This window comes from Pristis pectinata, chromosome 13, assembly GCF_009764475.1.
Source record: "Pristis pectinata isolate sPriPec2 chromosome 13, sPriPec2.1.pri, whole genome shotgun sequence".
Lineage (NCBI taxonomy): Eukaryota > Metazoa > Chordata > Chondrichthyes > Rhinopristiformes > Pristidae > Pristis > Pristis pectinata.
In genome coordinates, this window is record NC_067417.1 from 42311599 (window position 1) to 42326766 (window position 15168).

At 42.6% G+C, this 15168-nt stretch overlaps 1 protein-coding gene across 2 annotated transcripts in view; it reads left to right on the plus strand.

Moving 5' to 3' along the window:
- LOC127577119 (guanine nucleotide-binding protein G(o) subunit alpha) overlaps nt 1-15168 on the plus strand; it is a 219203-nt gene that overhangs the window by 67800 nt on the left and 136235 nt on the right. For both annotated transcript variants that reach the window (XM_052028020.1, XM_052028019.1), the window contains exon 3: nt 12648-12789. In XM_052028020.1, the coding sequence (XP_051883980.1) occupies nt 12648-12789 (142 nt within the window). The remainder of the gene's footprint in view (nt 1-12647; nt 12790-15168) is intronic.

Here is a 15168-nt window from a genome sequence, read left to right on the forward strand (position 1 = left end):
TTGATTGGTACTCCATCCACAACCGCAACCATTCACTCCATCTACCACCGCTCTACTGTGGCTGCATTGAACCACTGACAACGTGCAGTACTGTCCAATTTATATACCCAATTCCCCGCTGCTTTTAAAGTTGCCTGGAGCTTTGTTGTGTCCGAATCCAGTGACTAGATCATCCAGCCCAGATTTTACCAAGTGGGATGCAGCGTCCACACTGCTGCCCTCGTTCCCTATTCCCTCAAGCCCACCTTCTCTGTATCTCACTGGCACTGCCAGACCTGGAGACAGATGTCAGGGTCCTGCATGGTGGCACGGCCTTGAACAACATAATTGGGTAATGAGTCTGGACCAGAACAAGTCTCCCCACAAAATCCCATCTGTCAAAGATGCTGATGATTTCCAATATCCAAGGGTGTCTTTTATTCAGAATCATTTAAAAACAATTAAAAATGAAATTAGTATACATTACAGATACATTAGGGACATTTAAGAGACTCTTAGGTAGATACATGAATGATAGAGAAATGGGGGGCTATGTGGGAGGAAAGGGTTAGATCTTAGAGCAGGATAAAATGTCGGCACGACATTGTGGGCCGAAGGGCCTGTACTGTGCTATAATATTCTATGTTCTATGTAAAGATCATTGAATTTTTTGTAACATAAAATCAGCCGATAATACTTAAAAACGGTTTCAAATATTTGAAACCTTAAACAAAACACAAGTAGTTAAAAAGGATGTAACTTACCTTGTTTTTACCTTTCTTCCCCGCAGCCCGACGTTCTCCATTAAATGATTGGGCTCACCTAGCCCAGGGCTTGGGATCAGATACCATAGTGTAAGGCCTGGGAATCACCACATCTGCTCTGTAGTGGGTGGTGAGTCTCCAGAATTCTCGACCCTGAGAGTTGTGGAGGCTAGATTACTGGAAGTACTTAAGGTGGAGGTAGATCAATTTTTGAAAGTTCATGGGATTGAGAGATGTGTGGATCTGGCACAGAAGAGGAGATGAGGCCTGGGTTAGATCAGCCATGGTCATGTTGAATGGGGGGGGGGGGGGCGGGGGGTGCAGGGCTGAGGGGCCTGGTGGTTTATTCGTGCTGCTCAGTTCTTGTATTGGACTCTGTGGGGAGTCCGCAGCAGAGAGGAGCGGGGAATCACTGGTGGAACTTGGCCTGTGAGTTCAGTTCTTCCAGTTATGTGTCTGCCCCACTGAGATAAGATATCTTTATTAGTCACACGTACATCGAAACACACAGTGAAATGCATCTTTTGCATAGTGTTTTGGGGGCAGCCCGCAAGTGTTGCCACGCTTCCGGTGCCAACATCGCATGCCCACAAGTTCCTAACCCGTACGTCTTTGGAATGTGGGAGGAAACCGGAGCACCCGGAGGAAACCCACGCAGACACGGGGAGAACGTACAGACAGTGGCCGGAATTGAACCGGGGTCGCTGGCGCTGTAAAAGCGTTATGCTAACTGCTACACTACCGTCCCTGCCAGTCGTGCTCAGAAAATCTTGGTAAATGTTGTTTTGATGAAGTGGTTTAATGCAAATTTAGGCCATCTCAGAGAACAGTCAGAGCCAGAATGCAAGGCTGTGTAAGAGTGGCAGCCACAATGGCCACCTTCCAGCTGACCACCCCTGAGAAGCAAGGTTAGGTTGTTAGTTTGGATGGGGTGCCAGTCAAGAGGGCACAGTGGCACAGCCTAGCAGAGCTGCCGCCTCATAGCTCCAGCAACCTGGGTTCAATTCTAATCTCTGGTACTGTCTGTGTGGAGTTTGCACATTCTCCCTGCGACTGGGTGGGTTTCCCCTGGATGCTCTGGTTTCCTCCCATATCCCAAAGATGTACAGGCAGGTCAATTGGACGACAATAAATTGCCCCTGGTGTAGGTGAGTGGTAGAACTGGGGGGAATTAAAGGGATTGTGGGTGGAATGAAAATAGGATTAGTGTAGGAGTAGCATAAATGGGTGCTGGACAGACAGCATGGACTTGATAGGCCAAATGGCCTGTTTCCATGCTGTATGGCTCTTTGAGAGTCAATGAGAGCCTCCTGCACTTGCATCAGCAGTGAGCCTTAACTTCCTTATTGACTTCAAGCTTAATGGGGGCAAGAGGGAAGTTAAAGCTCTGCTGAATTTCCTCTTTTGCAAAACCACCAGGTTTTGGGCAGAATCACCGAGGAAAAGTCTGCGCTTAAAGTTCCTCGTACCTATAATAACAATATGAAGACTTACATCGATAAAATGCCTCCCATGATTTGAGATGCCTGACAGCCAGTCTTAAGAGTGTAGTCGAAACTGTGGTGCAGGAAATGGGGTAGTCAATTGGCAAACAGCAATGAGACCGTAACCAGGTCACCTGTTTTAGTGATGCTGGTTGAGAGATAACAAGGCTATTAAATGGCTCCAGTGTGAGTACAGACTGCAGCACTGCATGTCCCCACTGCAGGCGCTTTCAGCAGATGCACAAGCCTGCTGCCGTCACCCTCCATCCTGAATGGCGAGAGCTCGCACTGTTTATTTGTCAGAACGCAGGCAGACTGCCCTACACCAGCAGAGAGGACTTTATCATTAGTGCTGGCTTTAATTAGACAGGCAGATTTTATCCTCTCGGTGAACTTGGTATTTATTGTGATCCTTTGTCCTGCTTGAATTTTAAAGGTGTGAAGTAAGAAGCGCCACTGTACATGTAAGAGGAATGAGATCACAGAATTCTCCCGACTACCCAGTCCCCACATCTGTAGTTGTAAAATAAGGTGTACACCGAGCCTGCCTCCAGCCCAGCTGCTGGGTCAGAGCCTCACCCAATGATTTCCCCTTGAATCCCACTTTTAACTTCCCTTCCAAGCACTTGGCAGAGGTGCCGACTTTAAACTGGCAGAGTCCCGGGTTTTAAAAACAACCGTTAGGTTCCATTGGCATCCATCAAGTGAGGAATCCACTGCATCTTTCCTGCCAAGTTCGTTCAAGAGGGAAAACGATTGTAGTGGAAGAGACCATTCCCTGCGAGTTTTCTCTGGAGCAAAGGGCAGGAATGCTTGCCCCTTCCGTTCCAGGAGACACTGTAACATTCTTCCCCACTCTAAACCAGAGTGCTCGCAGCAAGCGTCACCAGAATGTCCACTGGTCAACAACTGGAACCAGGATTTGCCTGCTCCAGTTACACAGATCCATTTCCCCAGTACCCCCTGCTCCCTCAAGTCCACTATGTTTACACAAAGTGTCCATCTCCTGGGATTTGACTTCCTGCAATCTGGAAATCTGAGTATCATGTTAATGGTTACATCCTACTGGGCCAAGTGAATTCTGCAAGGCTTGACTTGCTGCAGGCATGGTAGCAGAGGTGAGTGGCCACTGTCAAGTCACAGGTTATGCTGATAGGAAAGTTTCACTCTTTTCTATGTTCAGCATTATCTTAGGTAATGGACATTTGAACCAAATGAGGGTCTGGACCAATCTGAATCTAATTTGAAGAATAAAAATGGAACAGAGTGTTCCATGAGTGGAAGCTCTGGAGACTGTGGGCCCAGGCTCCCTCCTATGCTATCTGGGGGTCAGATGAAGCTGTCGCTACTCATGGAGCATTCTGCTCTGATATATTCTTCAGATTAGGTTCAGATTGGTTTGAAACAGTTCTGTAAAGTTTGAAGGTAAACATGCTAAATGCAAGGGTAACTGCTCTTTGATCCAAATACACAAGTACTGTTTGTTAAAGATCAGGGAAGTCTATTGTCAGGATTTTCATGGTCAGTGACTTCTGGTGCACTGTAGTGGTTCATATTGGCCTGATAGCTGACGGTCCCAGTTCTTCATTTTTGTGTGTGATTTACCGTTCACTCCCCCACCCTCCCCAGACCACCTTTTATCTCTTGGGTCTGAGGTAAGTGTGAGAAGGTTTTCAGCCCCAGACTTCTTTGATCCTAGACCTCCTGTTTATGACTGGTCAGAGTATTTTAATCTCCTCAGCCAACCCTTCTTACTACCACTCTCACTCATTCTCCGTTTCACTGGTGTTGTAACCGGTCTTGTTACTCTTTCAGTCTCTCTCCAGCCCATGATATTGACTGTCATTTCCCTAGCTGCTGGGGTTAGATTGGTGGATTCCAGAGGTACTCAACACAGAACAAACTGGAGAGTGAAATCTGTAGGGTTTAATATAGTCATCCATAAGAGCTGCAATAATTCACAGTATATGAGTGTGTACGGTTGTAAACAGTCCGACAGATGATCTTTGGAAGCTTGTTACCTCAGTGTCACTTCGATAATCAACAAGTAGTTGGTCTTTAATATGATCAAGCTTTAATTCTGTAAATGCGTACAGGCCGTCCCTCAATAACAAACCTAACCCATAAGTCGATTTTTGTCCATAAGCTGGAAAATACACAAAACCACTCGAGATGGTAACCATATCTCCACAGTATTGCAATGAGTGACACAATAAACACATCAGACTGATAAGAAAGAACAATTGCTAAAAAGTGGAGAAAGAGAGGAAACTAGTTCTGACTTTCGTAGGAATGAATGTATGTACGTATGTCGGATTTTTGAATTTAATAATATTATGGGAGCTCGTTCATAAGTCAGGCGTTTGTAACCTGGAGACAGCCTGTACAATAAATAATACGCTGGTTGACCTGACTGCTGGTTAGTGAGGGATAGGAACAGAAGAAACAGGGGCAGAACTAAACTAACCAGCACGTCTAACCTGCTCATTATTTAGTCAGATCATGGATGATCCAATATTGACCTCAATGCCCCTCTCCCACCATCACCATACGCATTGAAATCCTTATATTTCAAATTCCTGTCAATTTCCACCTGGAATATATTCAATAACCACCTCCAAAGATTCACAACTCTCTGAGGGAAAAAATCCTTCCTCAACTATGTCTTTAATGGGCATCCCTTTATTCTGAAATGTGCAGCCTAGTTCTAAATACACACACTAGGGGAAACATCCTCTCAGTATTCACCCTGACAAGCCCCCTTGGGATTTTATAAGATCACCTCTCATTTATCAATACTGTAATAAGACCCAACCTGCTTAACGTCTCTTCATTCATCAATCCCTTCACCCCAGCTGTCAATCTAGTGAACGTTCCTGCACAGTATAACTTTCCTTAACTATGAAGGCCAAAATTGTACACAGTACTCCAGGTATGGTCTCACTCCATGCAGTAAAGGCCAACAGGTTTCCCAGATTTCCAAACTGTCCACACGATGCATGCAATGTCCTGTCCTTACAGTTACCTGATCACAAGATCGGGGGGAGAATGAAATAGGATCAAAAATATTGTTGAATTTCTGTCACAGCATTAAACACGACAAAAAGTGGTGCAGCTGCCATTTTGTGCTGTATAAAAGCAGCTTAGTGGGATCCAGTATCCAGGCCATCGTGGTTCTAAAGTACAGTCACAGTAACAGACTGAACAGTGGATTTTCACCCAATGTGGCCCTGTAAAGAACAATGGAATTAAAAATCCACTTTAATGATTTTGAGGTAGAATTTCTCAATTCTTCCAACAAAAACATTCTATCATATAGGATTCACTTTCTATTTGCATGAGAGGGGATATCAGGTCTCAACTTTACACCTCATCCTGCATCCCCTCAGTGCTGCACAGAGGAGATAGTGCTCGAGGTTCTCAATTTCCTCACGGCAGAAAAGCCGGCCATTTGGTCCATCTAGTCTGTGATGTTTCTCCTCATCTTTAGGATGTGGGAGAAAACCAGAGCACCCAGGAGAAATCCACACAATCATGGGGAGAAGGTGCAAACTCCACGCAGACAGCACCAGAGGTCAGGACTGAACCTGGGTCATTGGAGCTCTGAGCAGCAGCACTGCCTACTGCATGACAGTGCCACCCAAGGTGTGGGTGTTACCTGCTGAAGCTATTGAAGCAGGACACCTGATAGAAGAGGGATTCAATAGAATTGAGGTGCTTGTACCATCGCATTGTTTGCACTAAGTCCCAGGCCTTTAACATCAGTGAAGCAGGCAGGGGAAGAGGGACTACAGGCAACCCCTGCATTACGGCCGTTTGGGTAATGGAAATTTGCTTTTACAGAATTCCCAAATCATGACACAGAAATTTGAGATATGGAATAAAATTCACTCTCACAGAACATGTGTGGGGAGAAAAAGTAAATAAACACGTGCAGATGATGCAGCATTATGGAAAATCACGATACGGACTGCTTTCTAGGGACACAACCCCCTCCCATAACACAGGGTTTGCCTGTATTTACAGTGCGTAGAAGTTACAACCTGGAAATAATCCACTTAGCTCAGCCAGTCACTGTTTTAACAAGAGTGTATGTGGCTCACCCTTAGGCGGAAAATCATTTTATCTGTTGGTTTTATTTTCAGCTTTGTTGTACACGATTCATCTTCCTATATATAGTTTGAACTTGCAAGGAGGACATCTATTAAAATGAGTGAATAATAGTATGTGTGAGGATTGTTTGTATGAAGCCCTTCACTTGAGGCACCAGATGAATATCTCTTAACAATCCAGCCTATCACGTCAGAGTTTGTTAACCTGTAGATTTTGTGCATTATATAATCTGTTTTGAGGGACAAACTGTGGTTGGCCGGTCAGATCAATGGAGCAGCGATTATAACATTTGAACTACATGTGAATATATGCCATGCATGGCATCTGCATGCCCTCTTAAAGCAAATGGGAACGTGTGTGAGGAAAGATGTTGTAACCCTGGCCTAAAGAAAGCCATGGACCTTCCACATAAAAAGTTGCAGTGTGGTCTGTCACTGCGTAACTATGAGGAAGTTCAAGACTTCTGAGCATTGCTGGAAGTCCAGAACTTCCATACTTCTGCTGTCAGAACAGTTCTGCTTCACAGTTGGATTCCTCATCCGTTATGCCCCTATAACCATCAGTAATGTTCCGGACTGTTCATCGTTTTGGCTGTGATGACTCTACTCCAGGGAAGACAATAAAGGCTTCTCATTTTTGAGCCATTGATAATTTCCCTATTGTTCAATCACATTTTTTCCGAATTGGACAAAATCTGCAACTGGTTGGAAGAACTTTGTGATCTGCTAAATATCCATCAGGATATGACTGTGCAATAGCAAAATCTATAATTACAACCTCAGAATGGATCTTTTTTTGACTGCATCATTCACAAACTTGCAAATGAGTCCTTATTAAGCTCCATACAAACAAAGTGCTGGAAATACTCAGCAGTTAAGGCGGCAGCTGTGGATACAGAAACAGATTAAATGTTTGAGGTCAAAGACCCCTTGACAGAACTTGATTGGCCTGAAGAAGGGTCCTCAGTCTGAAACATTAACTCTGTTTCTCTTTCCACAGCTACTGCCTGACTGGCTGTGTATATCCAGCACTTAATGTTTTATTTCATATGCTGTTTATTGATTTCTTTATTAAGCCCACTTCTCATGGCATGAACCTTCTGAAGCAGGGCTTTCACAGATTAACGTTTCTGCTGCCAAGATTATCAGTGGAATAGATTGCGCAAATTCCATTTAAACTAAGCCACTGAAATTAAAGTTTGATATTCTGAATCTAAACACTTGTTCGAAGTTGTGAGGATTTAAAGGTTTTGGCAAGCTTACGTCTGTGCTTCATTCTAATTATTTATCTTTTGAATAATTGAGTATCCTTTCATGGAATCTGATCAGATGACTTATTCCTGAGACAATGACCCTTTGAAGCAGCAGTGTTGCATTAAATGGGCAGAAACACTGTGCGAAAGGAGTGATATCAGAGCACTAAAAGGGGAGTGATACAGCATTAAGGATTCAACAAAGCATCACTTGGTATGTTTGAGCACCACTTGGTTTGCGTTCAAGTGGCCTTTTATTTGTATCTTGAAAGGAATATCAAGCACGTGGTTTGGCTGGTTGTCCAATTGGAATCGTCTCAAGCATTAAGTTGCTGTCTCCAACTGACATCCCCTCCAACAATGAAAGGACCCAAATTCCATCTGAGCTTAAACCAAGCAGGTCACATTTTGAACTACAGAACACCACTTCCTATCCAAGCTGCCAAATGGCACCTGCTCAACAGCTTGCTGTAATGATGCAGCCCTGTTAGATGGGGAAGATCAGATATCAAAGGGAGATCCTACTTATTAGCCCATGAGGGGTACAAGTCCGAGATTAGCAAAATGACTCTCAAGACAGGCTTCCTTTAGTAGATAAACGTGCAGGAAAATATGTCCTGCATGAAGGTTTGAATGGTGCAATAGATCAAGAAGTAGAGGTTAATTCATTGAAAGCTTGGAATTTTAAAATCTTGTTGGGAAGAGGAAAAAGAATGAGATTAACAGTTCCATAACATTCAGGTCAGAAGACGGAATTGGCTGCTGGATGCAGCTGAAGTGACAAGAGAATAAATGAAAAGTACACTTACTGGTGGGAAGCTGCCTTCAACATTGGGGTGACTCCTTTCATTGTTGAAACCTTTGCTAAGCCAGATGGAAAATGTTCTACTTAGACTATCCTCAGCTTTAGACAGAAATTGTTTCGACAGCACATAAGATCATTAGGTTGTGTTCCAGGATCATAGGTGGATGTGATGCAGGGATTGAGGAAGTTGCATAGTCTAGCAGTACTTGGAGTAGGGCTGTAGTCTGCACTAGCGGGGGGAGGGGACTAGGGAAGAAGAACAGTGTAAATTGTGTATCCTCCATCCAGGGGGAGTTGGTGGGATGAGAAAGTTCTCATCTGAAGCATTTTAGAGGATGAGAAATATCAAATTGAGGCAGAAATTGTAGGATGGAAATAAACAGTTCAGAGAATGGAACAATGCAAAGGTGTATACCCAGAGGTTAATATATGATAGTTAATTAGTTGTGATTAACATTGTCTAATTAGAGAGGTATGTAGCAGAGCTTGAGGCAAATAGCATAGCCTTGTGTATTGTGACATTGCAGAGCTGAAAGATACTGCAAATAAAATATATTGAAGGGAAATTAGAAAAATCTGAAGGAAGATATTAGGATAGATTTTTTATATATATATTGTAAGCAAGCTGAATTGTTTTCCTGAACGAAAAATGATCTAAATGTGACACTGCATTGGACCATTTCCAGCAGGATATTTACTTTTGACTTCTGGTTGTTAGGACCAAGTAAGTTTAAACTGGAATGAATTTTGAAGACACTAACTGGTTAGCAAAAGACAGCAATGCCTTTACAAAGGGAGGACTAATGAATTGGGCTAAATTTGGAAAAGAAATCCTGGATTGTGCTGTATCCTGTTTTGTGCTGTACGGTTCTATGGTTCTATTGGTTTGATGGACGGCACAACATGGTGGGCCAAAGGGCCTGTTTTGTGCTGTATGATTCTATGGTTAAAAGCATCATCTGTGGAACCATATTTAATAAAAAAAGGGATTTGTGTATGTATCTCGCATCATTCTTGTATCTCAGAAGCATCTCACAGTGCTACTGAATCGCTCTGTAGTTATGAAGGGATTACAGTGACCATTTTGCACGGATGGTTTAATCTATTTTGGTGTGATCTCTGAGGAAAAAATTGGTGTAGAGATCAGGCAGAACTCCAGTAACCATGAAATCTTTTAACATCCACTCCAGTACTATAACAAGCAGATTAGGATATGATATGCATCACATTTAAAGAGGAGCACTTAAAGCAGTGCAGCACTGCCTCAGTACTGCAGGAAGAGTCCATCTAGTTCATACTTGTGCCCCTGTAGTGGGATTTGAACTTGCAACATTCTGACCTAGAGGGAAGAGTGCTACTAACTCAAGTTGTTTCTACAAATAGATTCAACACTGGCATATTATAAATGACAGAGTTGAGATATTAAGAAAACAGCAGGTGAAAATCAATGAATGAGTAACTGATTGCAGTAATCATTGTAATATTGACAAACTAAAGTGTTCGTACATCAATATAAAGAGTAATGGAGCTTCAAGGTTATTGGTAGAGTGGGTAAATGGATATTCTTCAGTTCATAGGGACCAGGTTAAGATCAGAGGATGCCGACAGTTTCATTGCATTAATATACTCCCAGGTGAATTGTGTGGAAACAGAATATGGAACAGTTCTACCAATGTGCATGAATGGGAAAGAACCCTTTTTTATTCCGAACAGAGAAAAAAATGTAACATTGCCGAAAAGGAAGAGTTTACTATTTACATGAAGAAAAAGTCCATCTGTGAATGAGGTTTGACTCAATTTGGATTGAAATTTATGATGTTGGGAATAACATTGGGAATTGCCAGTTTATGACCTAGGACCAGGAGTTAATAGAAGATGAGACTGGAGAATAAGTCATCATATAGGACTTTAATGTCACTGGATTCAGGTGAAATGATAAGCAGGACTGGCAAACTTGGGACTATCACTCGACTGCACCTGGATTCAGCTGCCTTGAAATCCAATCACACAATCCTGTTTTTTTTCAGCACAATGTGATTAAATATTAATTTTTCCAGGATTGAAGTGGGAATAACAACCATTTCCAGGGTGTTTCATTTCACTCAAGAAATTTGACCGGGCACTTCCTGCTCTTCGTCACCTTTTGCGCCCACCACGGTCCCTGTGTCAGTTGTGCGGTATATGGTGTCATTCCCCATGCAACACTTCTTTTGGAGAGTTGTGTGGTAACTTCAAGAGTACCCATTGAAGCAGGGCTTGGGCCCCTGCAAGGTCATACCTTTTGCATTTCATCCTCCCGATTACCCTATCTTCGCAACCCTACAAGTCTCGCCAATTCTCCAGGCCAGTTGTCGTGTCTCCGGAGCTTGGCCCCAATTCCTCAGCTCCCGTCCTTTACAACAATTCCCCGCTGGCCACTTAAACTTTCTTGGCGCCAGCCTCTCTCCTCCACATCCAACCTGGCCTTGATCCTTATTTGTAAATACAAGAAGTGCAATATCTTTTGGGAGCACTCAATGACTAGGATCTCAGGCACTACTGCAGTTGCCATGATAAGACCAATTATTAGCATTCCACTATAATGAATTTCTAGAAGAGGGTCCAGAAAAATATAATTAGATCTAATATTTGGCTGTGTGTCTGAGACAATGGAAATTTTAAGCTGAGAGAGTAGTGAAGGATAGATTCACTGGCAGGAGTTTTCTATAAAATAAGGGCTGCTCGATTGAAATTGGTGACTGGGTGCAGAAGTGGACACATTGCAACTGTATTAGTAACGTGCTAATTTTAGTAGAAAGCCTTTTCATAAACACATGGTACAGGTCCATATACTTCATTATTGTATATTTACTTAATGAATATCTGTCACCAGCTAGTAACCAGGGAAGTAAAGCATTCACGTTAAAAACACTCAGGCACTTTGCTTTTGGTCTTGTCGTTTTACCAACAAGTCACACAAAGATTAAAGTGTGAATGGGTATTGAGGTGACATGCCCAAAAGTGAGAATGATTGCATATTTTTTAGTTTAGTAATTGGAAATGTAGATGGCAAGTCTGGGATCCCGAGTTACTGCCCATGTACAATACGGATAGGGAATGAGTTAATGTTGGAAACATGAGAGAAATGGCAGATGATGGAGTCTGGAGCAAAAAACAGACCACTGGAGGAACTCAGTGGGTTGAGCAGCATCTGTAGAGGAAAAGGGATAGTCAGACATTTCAGGTCGAGACCCTACATCAGGACTGAGTTCCTCCAGCAATTTGTTTTTTGTTCTAGTTAATATTGGAATCCTGGAAACAGGTAGGAAGATAATGAGATTTAAAAACAACATAGCGTGAAAACACAAATAGAATCACAGAGTCGTACAACACAGAAAAGGGCTCTCTGTCCCACCAAGTCCCACCCATACTAATCCAATTCACCAGCGATTAGTCTGCAGCAGGTTATGCCTCGGCGATCCAAGTGCTCGTCCAGATGCTTCTGAAATGTGAGTGTATCTGCCTCCACCACCTTCTCAGGCAGTGTATTGTAGATTGCAACCACCCTCTGGGTGAAAAAAACCTTTCTCACATGCCCTCCAAACCTCTTACTCTTCACCTTAAACCTATGCCCTCTGGTCTTAGACACCTCTGCCACAGAAAAAGAGATTCTTCTATCTGCCTTGTCTATTCCTCTGATAGCTTAGTATACCTCTATCAGGTACCCCCTCAGCCCATTCCACTCCAGGGAAAACAAACCCAGTCTCTCCTAATAACTGAAACATCCCATCCCAGGCCACATCCTGGTGAATCTCTTCTGTATCCTCTCCAGTGCCATTAAATCTTTCCTATGTTGTGGGGACCAGAACTACAGACAATATCCCAGCTGTAGCCTAACCAATGTTTTATAAAGTTGTACCAAGACCTCCCTGCTATTACACTGTGCCCTGGTTAATGAAGGCAAGCAGCCCATATACCTTCTTCACCACCCTTTCTACCTGCCATGCCACCTTCGGGGACCTTTTCAAAGGTGTAAGTGATAGAGGAACTCTAAGTGGAAGCTGCTAAGAAGACCATAGTCAAAGGAAAATTGAAAACATTGAACAGGATGTTCAGAGAACAGTGAGAGATTACTTGTACAGGTTATTCATTTTCTTAGAAGTGTCATGATGAGAATATGGGAATTGCCTTGAAAGGACTTGGTAGAACTGAAAGCAGATTAAGTTTTGTTTTTTGTCAAATCCTTAACAGTATAACTTGTGTTTTTCCAGGATTATCCATGAGGATGGATTCTCTGGTGATGATGTGAAGCAGTACAAACCCGTGGTGTACAGCAACACCATTCAGTCACTGGCAGCCATTGTCCGTGCCATGGATACCCTGGGCATTGAGTATGGTGACAAGGACAGAAAGGTACAGTGGTAAAACACATACAACATGTGGGTGGAAAGCAAAACCTGCTGCATTGAGGCAAGAAAAACTGCATTAAATGATCCACATTGGGCCAGGAAAACATGAACATTATCTGATAAAAGTGGGATGTGCATGAGAGGCATTGGAATATATATTACCTTTGTTTGATTAAATAGTCAACACTTGAAATTACAGAACGTCTTGGTAGAAGAATAAGGAATTGGGAGTGGAATCTGCTGCTCAGATAAGTTACCTGCACCACACGAGACATTAGTGGGATCTCAGTTATAGATAAATCTGAATTAATCCTGTCCCTTCCAGTTATAGAGCTTATAACTATGACCTCCATGTTTTACATCTGAGCAAATGTATGTTTTACTTCCTGACTGACAGAGGCATTGATAATTTCTTCACATTAAAATCAATGTTTTTTTCCTGTCAGTGTGTGCTATGACACCAGTGTGCTCTGGTGTTAAAACCCAGGGTAAGTGTCTCCTCCACTCCGCCGAACCAAAACTTTGCCCAGTTTCCATTCACAATCATTTTGTGAGTTGGCTCACACCGCCAGCCAACTCAGAGCAAAATGGGCAGCATGTTTCCATTGTACTTGGAAAGGAGTGGCAGTGCAGCATTTTAAACAGACCATTAGTTCTTCTGCTACAGTATTTCAAACACAACTTAATGCACATTCAGTGGGTGGAGCTTGATCATGCAGATTTGTTGTTGTTGGTGTACAGAGCGCATGGACTCCCTCCTGTGGTCTGGCGATTCACAGGATTGCACCATTTCTCTGTTAATTTGGAGTGGCATTTGTGAAAATGCAACCTTATTATCAATCCTGAGTTCATTTTGTTATTGGATTACAGCCATGGCATCGTTCTTGAGGGGTCTAGGCACAATAAATGGTAGGCTCAATCAATCCTCCCCACACACTCAGCTTTAGGCATGAAACTGTGACCAAGATTGGACCTTGAGCCTTGATTCTGATGATAGAATATGTGCATGTTCTAAAAGATATAAAACCCACTTAAGTTGCAGTGGATTAACACGCAACTCAGGAACATCTTTACTTACAGTCCATAGACAAATAAGCTCATGCAATTGCCATGGTAACATTTCTGAAATGTTAATATAAGGCTGACCAAAAAGGAATCTTCTTTTCTATGCTAATGCATGTACAATATATTAGTGAAAGAGAAACACAGATGTGCAATGGAGGAACCAAAAATATAAGATACTCGAAAACAGCTCTGTTATTGGAAGGTAGATTGTGTTGCATTTAATTCAGCCATCTGATCAACACTGTGCAGTTATTTATGAGAGAAGTTAGTAATGGTTACTTAGTTGGGAAGCAATTGATACTTAAAATAGTGCTACAGATTTGTAAAGAGGTTGCATGTGCGTGAAATATACATTTCAACGAAGGGAGCTTCGGAATTGGAAAGTTAGCTAACAGGTGCTCATCCGATCCTTTGACAGAATCAGAACAAGGTGATCTTGTTTTGATTTCTGCTTTTTGCTGAGCTTCACACGTGAGCTAACCCCCAGGGACATTTCAGATGTTATATCCAGTGATAAACAACAAATAACAACTCAGTCTCCATTCAAATCTTGGGTAAAAATGGCAACATGAATTGTTTAAGTTGCCATTGTTTATGGCATTATGTGAACCTCTTCTTTAATTAAGTATCTAATAAAACCTTTGTGATTATCAGGTTGTTTGCACAAGACTCAGGTTTTAATGCAGTGGAATGCCTTCTCTGCCTGGGGTGATTATCTTTTAATGTGCTCGTCAGAGGTTTATTGGGTTATTCATTTGCAAGGATGTATAATTGAGAGCATTTGTAGGGTATACAACTTGTACTTGTGAGCTGGTGGAATATTTTTCTCCTGATTTTTCTCCTGATGGTCGACCTCCATCCAGGAAGGTGCAGGCTTTACAAGACAATTAATCCATGGGCAGGGTTTCTTCCACATCATGCTCACGATGTTATTTTTCATGCATGGGACTTCATAGCAGGAGTCAGCAGCCTGCTCCCCCATGGGTGCACCACAACTGACACAGTGCTGTACTACCTGATCACAGATGGCAGTTCCAACAGGGGTTAATGGTTAGTGATTAGGAGATGGAAAGCATGCCAGGCTTCTACTGCCTAATCCAGAAATCCAATTGTAGCTGTGCCTGAGATTCAGCATTGGATCATAAACTAGGGGTTAAAAGTATGACTGTTTTCACTATCTCTTTTTTGCTCCAAACTCCTTAACCAGCTGAGCAATGAATGGTGCTGCACTGTGGATGTTAAAGAATGTGGTTTGATCTAACTGATGGCATGCATTGTCCTGGAAGAAGAAATGAACTAAAAAGTAATATTTTAAAAA